Source organism: Cyanistes caeruleus, chromosome 5 (genome assembly GCF_971803275.1).
Source record: "Cyanistes caeruleus chromosome 5, bCyaCae1.hap1.1, whole genome shotgun sequence".
NCBI classification, from domain to species: Eukaryota; Metazoa; Chordata; class Aves; order Passeriformes; family Paridae; genus Cyanistes; species Cyanistes caeruleus.
Window position 1 is genome coordinate 59541410 of NC_141705.1, and position 23555 is coordinate 59564964.

Sequence of the window (23555 nt, forward strand, 5' to 3'; positions counted from 1 at the left end):
CTTACAGGCTGGATTAAGCCCATGAGATAACTTTAACCTGGCCTTTAGGATGCACAAAATCTTCAATCTGTAAGGCAAGGCAGGGAAGACGAGGGTCTGGCAGAAGAAATGCAGGCTAACTGAAGTGTGAGCAATCCAGTCCTGAGAGAACAGGGAAAGGGGCTCCAAACCCATCCAGCATAGGTATGGTTCTCAGCCAAACAAAGAGCCTTCATGGGCCAGGCTCTAAAAACAACATCCTTGGGCTGAACCACAGGGGAGGAAGATAGTTGCCTGTTAAGAATTAATGTGTCTTCACAGCAAACATTTTTCAATACCGGCAGTTACTGAAGTCACTGAAAGCCTTTCCTTTTGCTTATCACAAACTCTACACCAAATGAGAGAAAACTATCCTTCCAGGTCAAACTGAAATGAGAATGAGAAAGGCTCAGCTAAGATCATCTCTCTCACTACACAAGGGCTTAGAAATGTTACATGTACGTAAATAAGTACATGTCCAAACTGAAAGTCTAGAAGCTTCTCTATTATTCTCATCAAATCTATCTCCCAAATAAAAAATTATCAAAGAAGAGCAGAAAAAAATCCCAATAAATAATACTGAAGAAAGACACATACCATGGATGTATTTCACTACATTGACACTAAGGCCATGACGAGATATGGTCATTAGTACTTCCCCTGCACTCTTCCTCCAAGGCAGGTTATAGGGAGGGCACCATGAGGTTATTGCACTGAATAGAAGCTGAAGATCATCCTTCTGAGCCAGTTCTTCTGCCGGGGACACAAAACTGCACAATTTTACTAGGATCTGAAACAAGAAGTCATTAAACGACTAGCATTAATACCTTTATCATTGCTAATTTTGCATAGACTTAGTAAAAGATGAAACATCCTTCCATTAAGGAAACATATTAAAAAAGGTAATGTGCTGTTTTCCCTTTGTGTATTTCTTAACTTTGAACATAAGACAAGGTTATTCAACACATGATTATTTCAAGTCCCAGTTCAGTTTAAAATGCTTACCCAGAAGACTGGAAGCAGAGTTTAAAAATCTTAGGCTGACACAGCATATTTGCATGGATACCATGATATTCCATTCTTGGAGAACCTGCCAGTTGCCTAATTTGCAGGTCTAAATTCTGCACTGGAGGAGAAGCTCTGTAAGGCAAACTGCTGTATCCCTTCCTCACGCAGGAAGAAGGCTATTGACGGGTTCTTGGCAGAGCAGTAACCATAACATCTTGGTCAAATTAAGTTTGTCAGGAAAGGCTACAGCAAAACTGCAGACCTACCCGAATAACTGGCACTTGGATCTGAACTTTGCAATTACTAAAACCAAGACAAAATGTAGCCATACAGGTGAAGCTACTATGTTGCACTCCCATTTCTGCATGTTTTGAGGATGTCTGATCTTTTGCATCTTGTGAGGAAAAACTCAGGCTCCATCTCAGTAAACTGGAGGGAGGCTGTCTGCAACTGGACAGGGAGGTCTAATACCTCACCCGTTCCAGTCAGTTCATTTGAGAGCACTGCTTTATTATCAATACTTAGATATTTTGCTATGTCTATTTCAATCAGTAACAGCCAAAGATAACAAGTACTAGGACAGTTAGATGAAAACAGAATAGTAGTCTACATGTTGCTCCTTTGAAGTATCTGTGCAGAATAGCTGCATGCGTTTCTGTGCAGGAGGTATTTGTCAAAAAAAACAACTAGTGGAGGAGTGGAAATTTAACCTCAACTGTGCTTGCAGGAAAATGCACCTCTCTCTTAACCATCAGTTTTTTAAGAATCAAGGAAGAGTAGAACCTGACTCAAGTAAAAAGTTTCTAGACTTTGCTCACATGAAGTATTTGCATTCCTCCTGCAAATTCCCTGATCTACTTTACCTTTCTTACCTGTACAAAGACTTTCTGTAGTAGCGCTCGACGCTCTGCGAGAGGTAGCTCGTTCTGTGCTCCTCCAACTACCTCAGGCACGTGCGGAAGGTCAAAAAACAGATATAGACATTTAACAAGTGTGGAAGGCACTGACATTGTAGTCATGCAGTCCACAGTTTTCTGAGGAAGAAGAAAACACAGCGAAAAATACCAGTTCAGCATATTATATATTCAAAACATCAATAATAATAATTGATTGAAGCACTGTTTTTTTTCTCACACCTTTGGTGAGGTGTTGACACAGCAATACAGATTCACCATCTACTCCTGAGTGCCTACCCAAACAGTAATTTAAAAAATAGTCTGATTTATTTACGTGACAACACCACCTCATAGCCACAGTTCAGAGAAGTCATTGCACAGGACAAACCAACACTGTCAGTCCCTGCCAACAGAAGTTAACAAGTTAATTACAAGACCTTCAGCCAAGCCCTCATCAGCTATCAATTCTTTGTAGCAGGAGAAATGGGAGTGGGAGGAGGACTATTCAATATAAGCTCTCACTTGGCAAGAAGGTGTAAGGAGCTTTAAGAAAGCAAGGTAGAAGAAAATATGAAAGCATCAGTGGGAGGAAAAGACAAACTGGCATGGAGGCTGGTGACACACTAAAACAGAGGTAAGATGATGTGCTAAATTACAAAGGCAGATTAGAGCAGAAATAACAAACCACACAGCTGCCCAGAGACAGCTCTCTGATGGAGGGCAGCACCAGAAGCAGAGGCAGAAAGATTCACTACCACCCACTCATTGCTGCTGCTGGCCTTGCTTTTTGCAACTGCTGTAGCCCTCCTCCAGTGAGTTGTGCAAAGTTCAAGGCCTATTTAGGTGCTGTATATGCCATGTATCTCATGGGGCACTAAGCAGCAGTATGCAAGAGAAGCCTGTGGGCAGCAATAAAAGTTACATGCATTATTCAAAAGAACATTACAAATTAAAATCTCAAAATTACTTTTTTTTTTCAGGCAACTGAAACCACAAGGAGCTAAAGCAGAAGTCTGTGGCAGTATAAGAGAAAGAGGATCTTAACACAGAAAAGCAGAATATAGTCACATCTTTTAGTGAGTGTTCATGCAGTACATTTTATTATTGTTTTTGTCTCTTCCACCTCCATAATTTATTTTTAACTTTGCTGTTTCAGACTAACCTGTCCTGATGAAGCTAGTAAATTGATTGTGGTGAGCAGCATCCAACCTCTACTTGCTTCTTCACTTTGATTGACCTCCAGGAACTGGACTATGGCACGACTTGCAGCCTCTGTAGGAGGCAGTAAAAAGAAAAAAAGGAATAAAAATTCAGTCTGCTGGTCTGCAGAAGGGAACTTATCCTCTCAGCAGCCTCAAGCACTGAGCATAAATTCACCTTTACAGCACCACTTGAAAAAAAACTAGGCTTGGGCCTATGCTTTCCAGACACACATTCCAGTCTTAAACACACACTTGTCTTTGACACTGGCAAGGCTACAAAAAGTACATTCTTTGGTCATGCATCATCCTTTGACCAGCAGACAGATTCCAGTAACCTGCAGCAACTTTTATTTGAGTAGTTTTGCCTTATCAAATACAATATACTTTTTCCAAAGACATGAAGTCATCATCAATTAGTGGCCTCTGTAGAAATAGCTGAAATTTCTGAAAAAAAAGCACTGCACTGAAAACAACAGTATGGAGGGTAATGGGTATTGTAGGAAAGGAGAGGTGCTGAAAGACAAAAGGAATAAAAACCAGATAGAAAAGTAACATTAAGACTATGATCAACAATTACCACATCCCCATCCTACGTTTTTCGAGAATGAAAACTGTAATAGCTTATGGATAATTCTTATGATCAAGAGCCACTTCTGTATTGAGCCAAAGACAAATATTCAGCCTAGCAAACAAGTTATCAGCCTCAATAAATAGATCAAGAGAAAAGGCAACCCTATTTCACTGCTGCCTGAATACACACTTATGTAAGAAGTCTATAATGCCAGTTGTGACATGTGCCCATTACCTACAAGAGACATCTAAAAACATTTTTCATTAATAACTGTGTATCAATCCTCTCCTGCATTTCTAGCGTCAACTAGGAAAGAAAAGGAAGGTGAATAATATCACATAAAAAAGGAATTACAAAGAAATTACTAATGGAGGAATAAATCTGCAACTGAAGAAAAATCTGATTTCAACATTGGCTTGTTTGCTTCATCTGCTGTTAAGATTCCCCAGCACATACCTGGGAAGGAATTTATTTGAAAGGTGGCACATTTCATATGGCAAAGTACTTCTCAAACTTGTAGGATCAACTCCATTGAGAAGATAATTTTCTGAAGCATTGCACTGTAAGCTGAAGCAATAAAAATACGGACAAAGGACTCTCTAACTACTTGAAGTTAGAAAGTGGTACACTTTATTATGGCTGGGCAGCACTCCATAGTCCTCTCCCGAAGATGTGCAAGTCCCCCACTGCCCCTTATTCTCTATTTATTCCCCAAAGTATTACATGTGCATAGGATTACACGATACATCTTTACATATTCATTGCTTGACTCCGCCTGCTCTCATCCCGTATGGTAATGAGCTCCATGCTCTTCTGGGCATGCTCAGTTCTTCTTTTAAAATGGGTCCGGGGTCTTTTTAATGAAACCTTTATTTTCCTCGGGTTTGAACTTTTCAACTGTGTCCTGTTGGCAGCTCTCCTGGCTCTCTTGGACACAGTTCAGATCCCTTGCTTGCAGGTATGGACACGGTTCTTTTCTCTTACACAATAGTCCATCCTTCTTGTCTCCTTCTACAAATACAACTGAAGACAAGCAGAATGATATATATCCTTGGGCTATTCATTTCATTTTGGCAATCTACTACTATTTTACTTTTTTTTTTTTTTTACAAGCAAGAGGTATGTAGCCTTGCTTTTAGCTAACTACATCTAGTAATCATTAACTACCTATATTGCTCCTACCTTAAATTTTCATATGTTTCTTTTACTTCAAATTTTTTTAAGTTGCCCCTATTTTAGTTAAAATCTTAATTACCTAATTTTCTTAACTCAAAGCCGTGCAGGTTTGGTTCATTTGTGCAACGGCTCCTCTCTCAGGATTTTGTCTGGTAGACTTTTTCCCATAACAGACTTTTGTACAAACCACTGGCTTTTCCTTAAGGTAAGGACCCTACCACTTCCCTCCATGAGACTGAGATAAAGCTTGAAATACCAAGGTGAAAGTTAAGGCAATTTATAAAATTCACACAAACAAGGACAAGTAGGAACTTCCCAGAATGCTGACCTGAAACTATCAGTGCAAAGCACTGATGAGGTGGTTGGGAATATGAACAGGCCAACTTAGCACAACAGCCATGACATAGTTGCACTTCCTACACTAAAGGCATTGCCAAAATGCCAGAATTCCTGACAAAAGCCATTTTTCCTCAGTTCTGAGAGCCACGCATGTGTAAAGCCATGCACTGCTGCTACAAGGACAGTGCTCCACCAGCCCAACATGAGGTGTGATTTTGTATGCCTGTTCTCTTTCAATCCCACCACAGACAGAGCTGGGCAAACTGGGTGTGCACAGCCTCCTTTGGGCACAGTCTCCAAAGCCACCTGTGGAACAAGGGCTCGTTCAGTCATCTTTGAAAGTGAGACTCAGAGGTTAAGTCCATGCTTCTGAAAAAGTTGCCATGCTGCTGGCATCCTGGCATAGCAGTTGAACACTATAAATAGCACTTTTAAAACTGTCACTCTTCATTAAGCACTACCTAAAACACAGACAGCATTTTAAGTGCTGGAAGACGTTCTCTTCTAATCTGCTCTGAGCAAATTTGATAGCACTATCATTTAAGATTAACTTCTATCATCAGCACTAGACTTAATTTATTCTTTGTACCTTTCCCTGTTTTTGAAGTGCCCTAGTCATCATTTAATATAACATCCTCTATGTGCCCAACTCTGATGGCCTTCAACTTCTGCTGCAGAAGAAAGCCAATTCAGGAGCAATATATGCTAACTAGTGAAACCAGTAAAAAGGCAAAGAGAAAAACCTATAAAATAATATGTCAATATACCTATTGTGACAACTGTGCAAGCATGTACACATGAGTATGACCATGACTGTGTGGTTACATGGTTAACCTGGAATCAGATTTTCCAGCATGGATTCAGTATATATGGGATAGAGGCTTGGTAGAATCAAACAACAAAATTTGTTTCACGTGTAAGAGGTGCATTGCATCCTGGACTTCAGAAAATCAACAGGTAGCAATCAGTGGGATTAGACTCATTCAGATGTGTAGCAAAAATCAGTGCTCCAAGCACTGCAAACAGTGTTGCTTCCTATAGCAATAGCACTAAGGGCAAATTCAGTACAAGAAGCTTTTAATTAGATCGTCTAGAACCATGAACAGCATATAATACCATCATCAGACTTCTGGATAGCTTATTCTGGAGGGGAATATTAGTGAAAAAATATCTGTGCATGTGCCAAGGATGGGAGGGGAGGTGCAGTGATAGGTATGGATGGGTGTGTCAGGGGGTAGTGAAGGTGAAACTGAAGTCAAGGATCCATTCTCTAACGGAGCCTTCTGGAAGTCTTTGCTACTTCTTTTGGGAAATACCTCAAGACACAGTCAAGTACCTAAAGTTACAGAGTACAAATAATTCCAAATACCTAGATAGCAAGAGAGAAGTATCTGTAACACAACAGTTGTGGGTGGTGAGACAAAAATCCACAACTCGTGCTCCAGTGCTCATCAGACAAAACAGCCTCAATTATTATTTAGAACTCACTTAAATACCCAGTTCAAATCTCCCGGGCTAGACAGCCACTGGCTGAGATCTTCCTCCCTGCCCAGCTCCCTGGCCAGTGGTGTGCTTTCTTCTCAGTTTGGATGGGGCTGGCTAAGGGTCCTCTGTAACTTATCCAGGGACATGTTCAGGCATGGACTAGATCTGTGTTGGCATGAATTGGATCTGTGTTATGGTCAGATTCACTTTGTCCAGTCCAGACCAGCTGTACTGCGACAATACTGTGACAAAGTATCAGCCCAAATAAAAAAGTGATGGCACAAAGTCTGCCTTCCATCACCAGGAGCAGAGTTGGGCTGTCATCACACATGGCAGATATGAAGTGGCTGATGCCTTTGCAGTGGGCAGAATTGGAGAGCTACTCATCCAAAGATAAAACAACTCGACTATGCCAGCTTTTAGCCTCACTAACGCAGATGATAGAACAGGCCTTTTTGGATCTCTTGGAAATGCTCTATATTGCACTACACTTGCCTTGCATAAGATCTGGTAGAAAGCACCAAAAGTAAGAGACAGAAAGTTGACCAAAAGCAGTAAGATATATGAGTTGTTGATCAGAACTGGCTCCTGATGAATAGTAGCTGACAGGACACTTCTTTTTCCCTTTCAGAGCAATTTCAATAAACACAAACCAAAATCACCATGTATATCACAAAGTCCCAGACAGAACAGGAAAAACATGCATATGTAATGAAAAATACAAGACGTGCATATGAAATCATTTCCAACAGTCTCTTCTCAGCAGAATAAAAGTTAACATACCCAAAAAAGTCTGAAAGCAGTCCCTAAATACACTTACTTTATTGACAAAGATCCTCCCTATCAGGAAAACTTTAGTTTCATTAGAGGAAGAGCCTGAAAGGCACCTTAGTAGCAGAAGATTCCTTCAACTATCATCTTTAATTCACCCAAATGCAAGATGCACCTAAACGAATTATACTAACTTCTATGGATTGAGGATAAACAGAAAATTAGTTCTGCTGACTGACAGAGATAAACTGCAAAAAAAAACCCAAAACAATAAAAACAGAGTTTGCAGATTAATGGAACTTTAAGAAGAATAAAGGTAGGCATTGTCAGAGGCCAAATACAAACCACTGATGTGGTTTTCTGCAATGATGAAGAATGTTTATCAACTTGATCTCCCAAAATGATTTGAAGATGAGATAATGATAGTCTTTCAGCAGATCTTCTAGAAAAATGCCTGAGGAGGTTAAAAGCATTTTCAGTGGTGAAACAGTTTGAGTAGATCTGTGAAATTAAAAGGAAAAGAAAGAAACTGCGGGCAGAACCCCTCCCCCCACAAAAAAAAACTACAAACTAAAAAATCTAAAAAAAAACCCAAAGAAAAAATTCCCTAAAAAATAAAAAGAAGGGTGAAAAAACCTGCCAAACTGAAAACAAACTAACCCACCCCTCATTCCCCCCAAAAATAAACCTTTAATAAAGACAAAATCACTACACCATTCAGAGGGTATAAATAGCAACTGAAAGTGCTGGATGTAGGAAGGATTAGCAGAACAGCCTAGCAGTACATTAAAAATAAATTTAGCACTCAATATTAAATACTGAAACAAAAACAAACAGAAAATGCTGTAAATATGAAATGAAAAACTGACTGAAATTAATAGAGAAACAATTTAACTGAACTTAAAAGGTGCACAAAACAGTGATGTACTAGCCAAATAAAATTATAAAAGAAACCAAACAAACTTTTGAAACTGTCTTTGAAAGGAAGCAAAAAAGTTCCAGACCTGGGATGTACCACTTTGCTTTCTCATTATTCAGTTTTCTACCCTTCTTCAGTTTCTCCAGTCCTCACAACCACTTATTCATCTTCTGTCTACAGTATGAGTTTCCAGGTAGCAGGACTGGCCATTGCCTTGGGATAAATGTTAATGCATTAAATAATAGGCCCTGACTGGATGTCATTTGGTGTGCTCAAGATGCAGACAACGGAAAGGACTGAGTTAGAAACTCATTTTAGTAAAAATGGAATAACTGCTACCAAATCGCAGGTTTGCACACCCTCAACTGATGAAAGATGAGAAGCTGTTTAGAGTAAAAGAGAGGTGTTGGTCAGAGCCTTGTGCTAATAACAGCAAGGTTGTGGGTTCAGTTCATGTAGAGGCCACTGACTTAAGAGTTGGACTCGATGATCCTTGTGGCACCCTTCCAACTCAGAATACTCTCCAATTCCTTCCCCAGCAACTTTAAAGACGTGCTGTTGGATTATCTGCATAATCACAGAACCACCAACTGCATCCAGAGTATGTCTTTAGAAAAATTCATTAAATGAAAGTGTTGCTTCCTCTCCAGCCACAGTAGCCATTAGTAGCCATATGGGTTCTACCAAGTTTCAGCTGTCCCTGCCCCTTTTTTCAGAAGTTGTTTTCAACTCTGAGCCAGATGCACATGCTCTCCAAAGAAAGGTTAATTTCAGAACTGAGACTACACTAGAAACAGATGTTTGAACATGTGTTTTACATAGTACTACCACAACTTTTTGATCAATTCAGACACAAAATTTGACTTATTTGTGGCAAATGGGGCAGCTGAAAATCTCAAGCATATAGAGCTATCTCACCCACGACCCCACCATCTTCTAAACAGACTAGTTACTCCATGGTAAGGGAAACTATTCACTAAACCTCACAAACAGTTACTGCTGTCACCTGAAATTCATCACTGTTGTACAGCAAAGACTGAAACCTCAAGATAATTTAACTCAGATTTACCTTCTTCATTTTTCTTACTATTCCTACCAGAGAAATAAGGCAGCTGAAACTGTAGCTGAACACACAACTACAATGGCAATGTTCAGAGACCACTTAAGACAGGGTGCTGGCACAATTACTACTGAATTACAAAACACTGTTCTGAGAAAACTACTATAGTCTGCCAAGAATAACTGAGATATGCCTCCACCATGGCAGGCATTACTCACATAGCTATTAGCATAAATATTGAAAGGCCTGATGAAAATAATTGCCCTGTGTTCCATTATCAGATGGATTAGGAAAAAAATAAAATAAAAAGCAAAGGAAAAAAAAAAAACAACAAAACAACAACCAACATACTGAAGGCAAGATTAAACCATACCACATTCCCCACAGTAAAACACTGCCAACACACTTATAGAAATCAAGTTTTTCCAAAATTTCTTCCCTGTCATTAACTATCAAAAGTTGACTTTCGATTGTATGGAAAGCTTGTCTCTAACACAGGCTTAGCTATTTTGTTGGCTTACATGGAGCACTTCACACCATCAGGAAGTTGCCCTTGTGTATTACGAGACACATTTCCTACATGTTGTTGTTATTGAATATTTTTACTTTTAAAAACATGCTAGGAGGTACAATTACCTGTCAACAACTACTAAGATCTGTTCTATCTTTTTCTCTGAGACACAAAAAGAATGGAAGTTTAAAAAAAAATATGCAAAAGTCCTCACAATCCACGGAGACAGTATGATGTCTCTAACATAAAACATATTCTAAAAAGCTAAAAATTTATATTTTTTAAAATCAGCATCACAGGAAGTGCGTATCTAGCTCTAATCATTTTAACACAGAAATCTAGAAACTGAATTTTAACATCTTGTTAATTGGTTATTTCTGGAGGAGAAACTGCAAGTCACTGGTCCCACCAAGAGTCACAATGCACTTGCAGAACATGGACACATCAGGCTTTTTTGACGTCTAAAAAGGGTTTACTGAGCAGAGTAACAGCAATCCTGATAACAGAGGAAAAATTACTGCTTTCTGTTTTAACAGAAATATTGGTATTCATTACAATGAAGCTTAGAAGAGCACTAAAGTGTCTTTTTAGTCATTGTAGTCAAGGTTCTAAGTGTGCTGGAAAACACAAAAAAAACCCCAAACCACCACCATCAACAAAAATCTACCTCTGACTTGTGAGGTTTTAAGGATAGGATTATCTTGGAGCAACAAGCAGAGCTAGGGCTGAAGTAATAAACACACAAAAATGGTTATTCCCAGCAGAATCCAATTGACTAGCAGGCATAACAGATGTTCCCCAGGAAAAAAGGTCAAGCCAACACCTCCATTCTGCTAGCACGGCTGTTGGACATTTATTTCCCCCTAATACTCAAAGAAAAGACATTTTGCGGCTGTTTACCCATAAAGAACAGGTTTTGTCTATGATATCTGTTTAGCCATCTGGAACGTTTCACTGCTTCACTGTTAGTCACTCTACTTAAAATGGAAATATATTGTAATTGGCACAGTTTGTGACTCCTGACTTCTTGCACAGTAATTTTCACAGCCTTTTCCAGTCCTCATTTACCACCAAATCCAAACTGAGAACACAGCACAGATCTTAAAATTATCTAGTAGGCAAAGACTTGATACTTTTTGGAAGCACTCCTCTTCAGAAAAGGAAGTCTAAGAGGAAAGCTAATGAAACTGCCCTCTTGGTGCATTGTCCTCAGTTATGCAACTGTCTATACAAGATCAGGTTCTGATACATTCAGGGGTCAACAGAACCAAATCTCACCCTGACATTTAATAATCAGAGGAGGAGTCCACTGGCATTCTTCTAGGACTGGCACTGTTGGTCCCAATGTGGGACTTGGTGTACTTTTACATCTTAGCTTCCTGACCAGCAGATAATTTAAAATGCATAGTTTTGGAATGTTAACATATCCAAGTGACACAACACACCACCAACAGGCACCTCAGGCAAGATAAAGAAGCAGTTCACATGCATGTTCTCGGCCTCCTTCTCCCAGTAGGACATGCAACTCAGCTCACGCCTCTCTCTCTCTCATCTGATGGAATTTTGTGGAACTCGGCTTTCTCCATAACCCAGGGAAGAAACTTCTAACTTCTTTCTCCTCCTCTCTCTCAGTCCAAAGGAACAAAAGACAACACATTTTCTTTGCTAAAAATTCAGTTTCTGAGCCTGTACAGTTGCTGTGAATGGCAGCTCATAGTATTCTGACCTGAGATCTGAGAATCATGATGCACTGATGTAGAAAAGGCCACCCTTGTGCCCCATGCCCCATGCAATACCTGTGGACTTATTCGATGCTCTCCGTCGAATTTCAGTCACCATCAATCGTGACACTTGAGTAGTAAACTGCAGGAGGTCAGAAAATTTCTCTGTCATTGTACTTGGAGGAGCATTTCCAAACACCTAAACCAAGAGAAAAATGGATGCATTAAAATCATTCCGTTTACAAGGATCACTACAAATCACCATGTTCCTCTGTGAAGAAGTATTGCTGTGGAGATTACAAGTTTTTCTTTACATGCTGCAGCATTCATCACTGCAGCGGTTTGCACAGTGCATGCTCTAAGATATGTTCAGAGTTGGAATTCAGACCTCATTCAAGGCGGTAAAATCTGATGAATGGAGGGAAAAAGAAAGTTTTAAGTTTTCTTGCAAGACAAAAACCCTGCAGAAGACTGAGATTGCACCTAATGGGGTAAAGAACAGGCACCAGACCAGATTCTCCAACATGACTTCTGTTTTTAAGATCAACTCCTTTACTATCTATTGGACCTAAATAGAATGACATGTGTAAAGTTTTTTAAAAGGACTACGAATTCAAACTGCCCTGTTATGTCCTTCCTCAATAAACTGACAATACCAGGAAGCCTCCCATGTTGCTGATATCAAGGACTTACTCTCCTCTTTTGAGATCCTCCTGAACATAACAGGCTTTTTTTTATAAATTGTCACTTAATTTTAGTAACTTATTCTTCATGATTAAGCATTGATTTTGTTATTAAATAATGCATTAGATCACATATAACAGGGAGAAATGTGTTAACTCTGTGGTATTGCACTAAGCTGTGGAACACATTATCTCAAAATGGATTAGCTAGTTGCTACAAGAATTTACTTTTCATTCAAGACTGCACAAAAAAGGAGTTTTTATCCATGTTTCTATGGATGCTAGCTTTGGAACAGGCTGCAGGGAGCTGCAGAAAATGCAGGCCCATGGCCTCTCAGTCCTGCCTGAGAAGCTAGCCTGGGAATTCAAAGGAGGATTTCAAAACAATCCTCAGAGACAGAAAACAACTGCCAGGTGCTGTTTGTCTGTCCTCTTGTTTCCTCTTGCAGGAGGGAGTCAGGGGGGGTAGAGTGCCCCTGACCAATGATGGTGATGTAGCACTTTGTTAACCAATAAGAGTTTCTTTTCTGTACTTTCTACGTATCTGTCTATAAGACAGGCCTGAAGGAATAAACTAGAGGAATTCTCGTGTTGTGACTCCCTTGAGAGTCCAGTGTCGTTCTTTCTAGCCGTTCCCAATCGGAACGACATGTTTCCAATGTAAAACTTGCACTAAAATGGTCCCAATAAGTCCACAATAAGTCTCATTATCAAACAAAGCATGCAATCCAAATATGGTATCATCACTTGTGTTAGTGCTGAAGAAATAGAATAGCCTGCTAAACACCTGAACAGTCTCTGCTTGTATAATTTTTTCTCTCTTATAGATATTTATGTAACATTCAGGAGTGTCCCTGATGAACATAAAAGATGACAGTATTTTTCTAGCAAAAGTTAAGTTCTATAGCTTCTCCAGGTTATGCTGGCCTCCCTGAAGGAGGATGTGCTCTGCAACAGTACAGCTGATTTGGACTCAGCATCTGCTTCACCCTTGTATCCCTTCTCTGGGTGACCCAATTATCCTACTACAGCTGAGCTGCTGACATACTCGGCTGAGGTCATTCTCAAGTGTAGGGACATCCAGTGAAATCCATCAGTACAGCCAACAGGTAAGGTTGGCTTATGCAAGGTAACTGTGGTGCCAGCCCTAAGTCACTGAAGAAGACTTAAAAGGCAGAAGGAAGAATAACCTTTGTTGAAGTCTGACTTCTTACCTCGCTTAGTATCAGTTGCTCTGGCACGTCACAAAACGGCCAAAAATATTTTTCCTGTCTACTTCCATTGTAAAGTCATGATAAAATGGAGCCAGAAATAAAACATTGAAATGGAACGCTCAGTTTCCTCAAAATAAAAATAGTTTTCACCAAAGGTTTAAATATTTCTCATACTGGAAATTTCAACCACCATTATCATTAAAGCAAGCAAATGGGAGACCAGACATTACTGGCAGACAACTGTTTTCTGCAGACCAAGAAAAACACCCCTCATTTGAATTACTGACTACACAACATGCCTAGCGTCCCTAAATATTTCACAAGACCTCCTTTTGCAGTTGTCTGCATCAGCCCCCAATTCATCCAAGAGCCCCTAACTTCCATAAGGCTGTAAAAAGGGAAGAGGGCCTTGAGGTTTGCATGTTCACATAATATAAGCAAGATTATCTAGACCAGAATGCACATTAAGATCTTGTCATCACTAATTGTTTAAAGCTCTTTCACACCCAGACCAAGTGAAGAGGAAAAACTATTGGCCCTGTTACCCATCTTGAGCTTGCTCAGATTTGTCAGCAGTTCCTAGGAAATGCAGATAACTCAGAGTTACAGTAAAAGGTTAACTGAGGTAAAGTGGATTTTAATTAGTTGCCCCATGACCAAGTTTGCACAATGTAGAATAAGCATCTCTGTAGGATATTTATATACCCTTTGACTAAAAGTAGTAGTAAAAACCAGCAGCAGGATTTACACATTTTAGCAGTAAATAGTCTTTTTGATAAGGAAAAGTAAGGCTCTTTCAAGATAATGTAATGATATACCCCTTATTCAAAACCAGCCTCTTCATCATTCCATCCACTTTTCTCACACACTGCACAAGCGTTACCACCACATTGGTAAAGCAATGCTTCCACAAACTCACTGAACTCTGAAAGAAGCCTTTTGACTACTCTTCCATGGGGCTGATCGTTTGTTAATTATGCACCAATTTAGCTTTTCATTACTATGTGATTCATCATTTCATAAGCCTCCCTGAACAATGAAGAAAAATAAATGGTTTGTAAACCCACTTGTTACCAGAACTATCAAGATGGTTTTATGCACAGCAGGTTTGAGACATGCTCTATCTATAAATCAGACTTAAGAATGCTTTAGCTCTACCAAATTTACTGATTAATAATCCTCAAAATAAAAAAAGTAAAAAGGAGATGAAGCTGCATTTTGTAAAAAACTTGAGATACCTCTGATGAAAGGAAAAAAACCTCAACTCCACTGCTAAGCAAGAAAGACTGAAAAAAGCTCCTGGATACCCTGGTTATTTAACTGGCTGTCTGCCGCTGCCCACTTGCATGCCTCTGGGAAGCAGAGTTACTTTCTTCACTCTAGATCTCTGCACTCAGCCAAAATAACACTTCTCCCAGGACTCCTTACTTCATTTTGTGCACACACACTCACACACTGATTCCAGCCAAACACATGCAGCTCCCACTTCCAAAAGCTCACCACTCTCATATAGGAGACATTCTGGACTACACATTAAGGAATGGCATAACGTTTTGATTTGAGAGTCACAATTTGTTTGAAGTTTCTCCTCCTAATACAGACACCCCAATCTTGTGAGAGAAAATGCTTTTATGATACATCCTCATAATCTTTTCTTAAGGCAGTAACAGAAAAAGTACTCAATCACATTTAAAATTCTTGACCAGAATAAAGATAGCCATACAAAGTAACTGATGGATGGATTCAGAGTCTGAATTTGAATCAAGTTATTTAAGGATCATTTAAAACATATGCAGCTAAAGATTATATTTGAGAATCAAGAAAAAAAAAAAAATAGAAAGGAACTTCTAATAATGTTCTCGTGTTCCCTGACAGCAAAACTGTCCCTTCTCAGAGAAAAGTTGTGTTGGAATTTTAGAGTGAACCAAAACTTACCATATCTGCCACTGAAAATCGCTTCCAAGACTCTTTAGAAAATGAGATTTTTTTTCTTATACTATTTTTTATTCCAATCAGAGCTTGTCTTGCTGTAACCTGCAGTTACTAAGCTAGCAGGATTTTTCCAAAACAACCTGAAAGGAGGTGACACTCCAGAAGACATAAAACTAGGTAAGCTGAGGAAACCACAGCAGACTCTGTATGTGAACATCGAAAGAAGAAGGTGGCATTAACCAGGAATCTAAAGAGGCAAACTGCAAAAGCAGAAATAGATGGCATCACAACTGCTCAGTCTCTTGAATACAAGAAAACGAGAATGCCTTTACATGATCCCCCTATAACGGAGACAGGATGAGACCTGACTGATCAAGAAAAATCAGTTTTGTTTGGGTTACACTATCCCAGTTCATCCATGACTGATAATAGTTATCAAGGTCTGCAAGAAAGGCAGTGAAAGAGCAGAAACAACAGCTGCTTTCCTCACTATGCCAAGCTATGATCCAGATTTTTGTAACTGAAAACTGTAGTGACAACATCTGGTTTTTGTCTGTATTTGTGTCATGAAGGACAGCTCCAAGAAGTTCACAAGCTCAAAACAGGTAGAGCTTAAGGACAGTGATATTTAAACTAAACAAGGAAACTGTGGGGGGAGAAGAGGAAAGAAGGAAAAAACAACCAGACTGAAAAAACAAAACATCTGGCTTAAGAATGTGCCTTCAGCATGTTCACTTCAGTGAAGAAAGGTACAAAAGAGTTTCTAGGACTCAGAGAAAAGAGTCCAGAAACATAACTAGATGGATTCTGCAAAGAATAGAAGAGACATGGGGAACCTGGGGAAGGAAAAGCTACTACAAAAAAGGAGAAAACTGAGGAAAAGAGTAGCCAAGATGCATTCACACAAATAGAAATCACAGAAGCCATCAATCTGTTCAAGAATATAAATGGTACCTGAGATTATTTAGACAAATGGTACCTGAGATTATTTAGACAAGAGCTGATTTTGATGAAGTAAAAAGAAAACTTGGGGCTACTGATTTGGTTTTCAGGATGCTTCAGCACATGAGCTGAATGAAGGACAGTTAGAACAAGTGGTGCAAAGACATGAAGTAACTTCAACTAGGCTTCAGCAGAGTCCAGAGGAGGAGCTGAGAATTAGGACCAAGCCAGTAAGCGGCAAAAAGGAGTGGGGGATGTGTATTAAGAAACAGAAAACAGAAAAGGCAGAAACAATGGAGAAAATAACACTTAACTGTTGTTTTTTTTTTATCTCAGAAGTCTAATCAAAGTCTTTCTTTAGATCGCTGTACATGCATTGCTGCACTAGTTTTACTTAAACCCAGTAGCATCACCAACTGCAATTTCTATAGATGCAATGCTTCTGCCAGTAGTTACCACAAAGGCTAAGAAATATTCTTCTCCACCTGCATATCAGAGTTAAGTGCTGAAGAAGCTCAAGTGAGGGACTTCTATTTTCCAGAAGCATCAGCCTCATGTAACCACCAGAGGGAGATTTCTAAGCACAACTGCATCAAAATAACCTTCATGGGCTCAAGGCAAGATTAAAATTCTAGTGTGCTAATTTGTAAAAACAAATCAAGAAAGTCCGTAACTAAGAGGCATATAATCCAAGAAGATAAATTAAAGAGGAGGCATATGAACTGAGCTTACTTCTCTCAAACTCACACAACAGGTTACCAGTAGAAATAAGGCCTAGAGCAAAAGAATGGCATTCAAGTGATCCATCCACTAAAGCACACTACCTAGTAGACTGAAAGTCCTAGTAATACTATGTCTCCATTAGGATTAATTTTTCTACACAGTACTGTTGTAGTTTAACCTCAGCTGGCAGTTAAGCACCACACTGACTCATTGCTCTCAGGTGGAATAGGGCAAAGAAACAGCAGGGTGAAAGGTAGAAAACTCATTAATTGAGATAAGGACAGTTTAATAGGGAAAGCAAAAGCCACATAAGCAAGCAAAGCAAAACAAGGAATTCATTCACTGCTTTCCATGGGCAAGCAGGTGCCCAGCCTTCTCTTCTCCAGGAGAGCACGGCCCCATCACAGGTAACAGTGACTTGGGAAGACAAATCACTTTGAACATCCCCCCACCTCCTTCTCCTTCTTCCTCCTGTTTTATATGCTGAGGCTGACATCATATGTAGGGGATATCCACTGGGTCAGCTAGGGTCACTGTGTCTCCTACCAGTTCCATTTGCACTCCCAGCCTCTTCACTGATGGAGTGGGGTGAGGAGCAGAAAGGCTTTGCCTCTGTGTAAGCACTGCTCAGCAATAACTAAAACATCCCCATATTATCAGCATTATTTCCAGCACAACTCCAAAACACAGCCCACACTAGCTACTATAGAGAAAATCAACTCTATCCCAGCAAAACCAGCACAAACATGTAAGCTGCTCAGTCTCTAACACCTTCATAAGCCACACTTTCAACAAAACATCCTTCTAGTTTTTGGACTATTCCAGTTCTCTGGGGTAGCATATACAAGCACAAATCCATCACCCGAAAAGAAGTAATGAGTAAGAGCACACAGCAGGGAAAAAAAAGAAAGCTAGATCTCTACCTTAAACTACCATCAAAATTATTATTCACAATAACCTGGCAGGGTAACTGAGTGATACAAGACATCAGGAGGATTTAGTTCCTATTAATTACAGTGACAGTTCCCATAGTTCTGCCTCCAAACAAAATCTCAGTGTCTGAGTACAAGGGAGTAGTGAAATACGAGTGATACAGTAAAAGTGGCTATTATAAATTCCCTACAGATTGTTTGTTCAAAATCTCCCTTGTCCACAAAGGTGGGTTCACACTCAATACATAGAAAAAGGCCTATAAGGGTGATAAGAACATAGAAAATATATCACATGACAAATTACAATTATTCAGCTCATGTAGCCCAGACAAACAAAGTTGACAAGACATACTATGATTGCTATCTCTAAAAATATGCATCAGTACAATAAATGCAAAGAAGGGAGAAGAGCTATTTAGACTCAAGGAGAGTACTGTCACACAAAAAAAGTGGGTATAAACTTGTTCCCAAAGTTTAGGTTGGAAATCAGATGACTGTAATAGCAGTGAGCACTGCAGAAAAGCCATCAGTTTACACGCATCTGTGGATTGCACTTGAGAAAAAGTGATAAAAAGGAAATCTCCAAGGTAAGTTTATGTCCTAACACAGCAGTGTGTGAGGAGAAGGGAAAAATTGAAAGGATGCAGTGGGACAAAACTTCTTGTGCTAGAACCAAAAGGTCTTGGGAATACGAAATATGAACAGACAATTCAAATAAAGAAAACACTTCCTGCAAATTGCCTGGCTTACCCTGTTGAACACCGGCAACATCATGTAAAGTTTTTCTTCCTGCTCTTTCTGGGTCATGTGCCGTGGAGGATGACAGAGCTCTGTGAAGAGGCGCCGAAGATGCATCAGGCCCAGCGCATTGTCCTGGGGGCTGCACTCTTCCTGCCGGGGCCGGCCCATGATCCTCTTCACCATATTCATCTTGGCTGACTTCTGGAAGCTCCCTCGTATCCTGTTCAGAAAGGAAAAGGAACTTGCTGAGTACAAGAGACTGAGGCATTATTCCATCAAAGCCTTTAAATACATGGCACCCTCTCTCACACTAAGTACTACACTGCAGTTAAGAGCATTAGCTAATTTTATATGCCAGGCATTGATTAGGACGTGCCTGAAGGATTTAAAGCCAACAACTTGAAAGAGAAAAATATCCGATATTCTCCAGCAGAAAGCACGGCTGGCCAGGCTTTGAACACTGCAAAATGCTTTGGTATGTTTTATTGGATGAGTTTTACGATCCTTTAGTGCACATCCTACAGCATTTACAACAGTGTTATCTACATAATGCAAACTATTCTCAAATTAATTCTGGAATAAAAACAGGACTTTAAAATATAATCATACAAGATCTTCCAACTCTCTCAGACATTGGCTTTATCATACAGACAAGCATAGATTTTTTTTTTTCCAGACATTTCTATGCCAAACAGATAAAACTATCCAGTGGAGCTACCATTCATCTCACCACTCAGCTACTGGCTTTGCAGAATAACACCTCTGTCTTCAAAACAACACAGACAAAGTCTTCCAACTGTGCAACTCAAGTCTGTCAAGCAGAACCTTGCATGAAAGGTGTGAGGGTCAGAGCAGAAAAATTCCTGAAATGGATGTAGCCAATTGGATACTGCAGCAAAATGGACTAATCTCACAACCATGTCCATGTTAGGGAAGGAGTAAGGGGAGTACATGGAAAACAGTTTCTGCTCCATATATAAATGCCACCAACAATGAAATTCTCCACTGAACTGCAATGCCTACATCTCACTGCTTAAATGCAGCTGAAAAACCAAAGGGCAGTAACAGCTGTAAAAATTATTCAAGAGTAGAAAATGCCTTGCAGCAAGAAATTTAAAGAACTTAATTATTTAAATTATCAAAAAGAGAGGTTACCACAGAGGGTCAATTAATAAAATGGGAAGTGATGATTCCAAAGATGCTGTAATTAGAGCAACGAAGGGAAAGTAGACATTACTGAAGAACTCCAACCCAAGATTAAGCTGTGATGAAAGATACTGGATACTAAAGCCAAGAAAATAACAATAACAAACTGGAGCTGTAAAAGTGAAGGCAATTAACTACCAATAAGAAATATTAATAAAAGAAAAATACTGTCTCTCTAACCCAAGAAAGACATATCTTTCTGGAACATGTTCATAGAAAATATTTATAAAGTATAGGGGAGGGAGCTAACCCTAACTTTCCTCCCACCCCCCTGCCAAAAGTAACCGAATTCCAAAGTAGATACTACTTCTGGAGTTACTCCAGAGTTATCTCCTCCTATGTTTCTCTCCTATTAGAAAAAATACTAGCATGGGCTAGCTATGCAATGTCATCTGAAATACATTGTACATGAAAGCTGAAAGAATTTCTGTGATTTATCTTTGCCTGCCCAAATCCAGTGATATTTTCTCTGATTATCACAGCACAGATTATCTATCTAGGGAAGAAAACTGTCAGCTCTGGGACCTCTAGCATTAGGCCCAAATCTTCGATATGTGAAAGCGAACAGTGAAAGAACAGTGTTATATTGCTACTTTGTCCTTTACAATCATTTTGTCTGAGGTTGTCTTTGTTTAGAATAAGGCCTGCAGAAGAGAAAGCAGTACACCTAAATCCTTTCCTATTAACAAAAAGTTAATAGAAAAAGAGTCTTCCTATTCTACTAAGTGAAAGCATCTGCACAATCCTTAGTCAGCTGCAACCATCGCATGTGACTTCAATTCAGCAGTAAGACCTGGCAGACTCCTTAATGCCAAAAATGAAAATATTCCAGTATTTTCAGTAACAGTCACTTGACCTGTTCACAACTGCTTCTTTATAGCACATGACAATCAAGCACCCTGCACAGTAATTAAGAGAAGCAAACCCCAAAGTTAGGGAACACCAGTCTTGTAAATTACTGTAGAGCTTGATTTTGGCCTGGCTCTGCACATGCATTGCAGTAGAGTCATACACTGCACACTCACTTCCTACAGCCCTCAAAGAGCCTCCTGCCTCTCTCCACAGATGCTTCATGAGCAGCTGGTCAATATTTTGTTACTTCAACCCTCTGAGCAAGATGCTACACTTTGGTTCCTACAACCTGGACTGAAATGCTGCTCTGCACACCCAGCAGTGCATTTCCTCAGGGATTCCATCTCACTCAGCTCTGCCAGATCAGAATGCATCACAACTAATAAACCAACTTCCTTTCACAGATATGCCCCACAGCACAGGCACTGCAAAAGCTTCAATATGCACACAATGAACACACACATCCTCCCTTGTGCTAAAATTGATGATGTCTAATAATATGGTATCTATTTGAAGATACTTTGGAGAGCAGCTAATCCTACAACCTTGTAATGCATGAATCTTTCTGCTTGCTTGCGCTGTGTCCCTTAGAGACCAGCTGATGTCCTTCTCTCAGCGTGTGATCTCAGAGCTAAACACCCAGTGCACAAAGGATGCAATTAGAGGGCAGCTCCAAAAACCTCAAGAGGAGTTTTGTGGAAATAGCAAGGACAGAAACCAGTTCTCAGCACAGGAGTCTCTTCCCTGCCTCGCATTCCCTCTTCTGGCATGTACATCCCATTGCTGCCCTGCATTCTTTACTACACAGCCCTAATGACTTTCTTCCCCCAGCAGGTCCAAGCAGGCACACCAGTTGGACATTTGAGCTGTTGGGTGTATGGCTTTTTTAAGCTGAGGAAGAAGTTAGAAGTTATTATGAAAAAACAAACAAAGCAAATGGAAGTTCTGTGAAACAGCCCCACTGTGACAGGCACATAGTTTATCAAAAGAGTTGAAGCATTTCAGTCTATTGTACCCACTTTCTGCAACTAGAGCTAAAAATGTTAACTAATGGCAGTTGCAGTGCATCATGTTCTGTACAGAACAAAACTAAAATAAGACACTTGATAAGTAGATTACAAATATGCACAATAAAACCACTGCTCTTATAATAAACATTACAGTTCTCTCTTCGCAGTAGAAGCAGAAGAATCTGTATGTGAGGAGAAATGAAGCAAGCAGTGAAAGCACAGCATAAGCATCATAACATTATCACCAAAGTTCTTCACTTTTCTGTTAAATTCATATGGGAATCCCACAAGATGAACTCATGAGATTCTCCAGAAGTTTCACTGGAGTTAGTGTAAGAGCTAACTTTTACCCTTCAAAATATTTTAAAGTGTTTTCTACTGTTAGTGGAAGCTGTGGGAAAAATGATCATAAATTACATTACAGAAAATACCATCAACTCACACAGCTCAAAGACACTCCAAGAAAAACAACACACACACATAATCATTAACTTGAGTTAGGGTATGATAATGTATGGGTAATAGTGCTACAGCTATCAAAACATTTGTGAAGAAAAAAAAGTAGACAGACAGAAGCTTCATGAGACACACTCATTTTCACAACAGCTATTATAGGTCCAAGCTGTGCATCTAGTTTCAAAAGGATGTTATTTAAATAAGCAGCAAGGTAATTATCTGCTTAGTAATTACAGTCACAAGTGTTTCTCCAGGCACTATATTGGTATTACATCAGCAGCTTAGCAGTGAAACAGGAATCAACTTCTTTCTTTGCAAATTATAATGGGACACCAGTACACACCTCCACCCCAACTATCTCAGGAAAATAAAATTTAAGTCTTCTTGCTATATTCAGTCACAGAAGTCCATTAGGATCAGTAAATTCCATACCTATTAGTTCCCTCCCCACTAGGTCTGTTACTTCTTCCCTGAATTTCAGATTCCCGACCCACGTAGTAAATACTAATGTTCTAAAGATGATCACCAATATGCACTATTCAAAAAGACATTGTCTGGCCTTCAAAGGAAACAATAAAGAACTGTTACTGGCTAGATACACATCCATTTGTGCTTAGAGCTGAGCAGGAATAAAAAAATTCTCTTTGTAGACAAAAACATCAGTGAGTAACACAACTACTTCCTCCCATTCCCTTCCCCCCACCAATCCTGCCACCAAATACAAAACAACTACTCACACACAAAGAAAATCATGCACAAGCAAGCTGTGTTGCTGAAAAGGATGCCATGAGCTCGCCCTGACAGACTGAACTGGCACACTCGCCTTTGGGGAATGTTGCCTGGTCCTTCTAAGAGACAGCCAGAAGCAAATCCCATATTCTGCCTCAGTAATAAAAGTGCCTATTCCCACACTATTATTTCCTCTTGTTAAACATCCAGTCATCTGGCTGAAACAGGAACTATTTAATTGAGAAATCCCCCCAACAGGAAAACACCAGTAACTCCCACTCCACTTTTTTGCATTGCTAAGTATCATTAAGGAAGTTAAGGAAGGTGTGCAGGCAAGGATTTTCAAGGTCACCCTATTATTTCAAGGTCATGACTTTGGTGTGTATGGTTTCATTTTTTCCTCATTTGCACTGAAATAATTCAAAACTTATCTTGAGGAACTTTATGTTACCACCTTA

The 23555-nt window shown here is 39.6% G+C and overlaps 1 protein-coding gene across 26 annotated transcripts in view; it reads right to left on the minus strand.

Annotated features, from left to right (window-relative positions):
• Positions 1-23555, minus strand: part of WDFY3 (WD repeat and FYVE domain containing 3) — a 157489-nt gene that overhangs the window by 86000 nt on the left and 47934 nt on the right. For all 26 annotated transcript variants that reach the window (XM_086889639.1, XM_086889634.1, XM_086889636.1 and 23 more), the window contains 5 exons: positions 18854-19064; positions 11753-11876; positions 3085-3194; positions 1899-2060; positions 616-808 (listed from right to left, as the gene is read on the minus strand). In XM_086889639.1, coding sequence (XP_086745765.1) covers positions 616-808; positions 1899-2060; positions 3085-3194; positions 11753-11876; positions 18854-19033 — 769 coding nt within the window. In that variant the 5' untranslated portion in view covers positions 19034-19064. The remainder of the gene's footprint in view (positions 1-615; positions 809-1898; positions 2061-3084; positions 3195-11752; positions 11877-18853; positions 19065-23555) is intronic.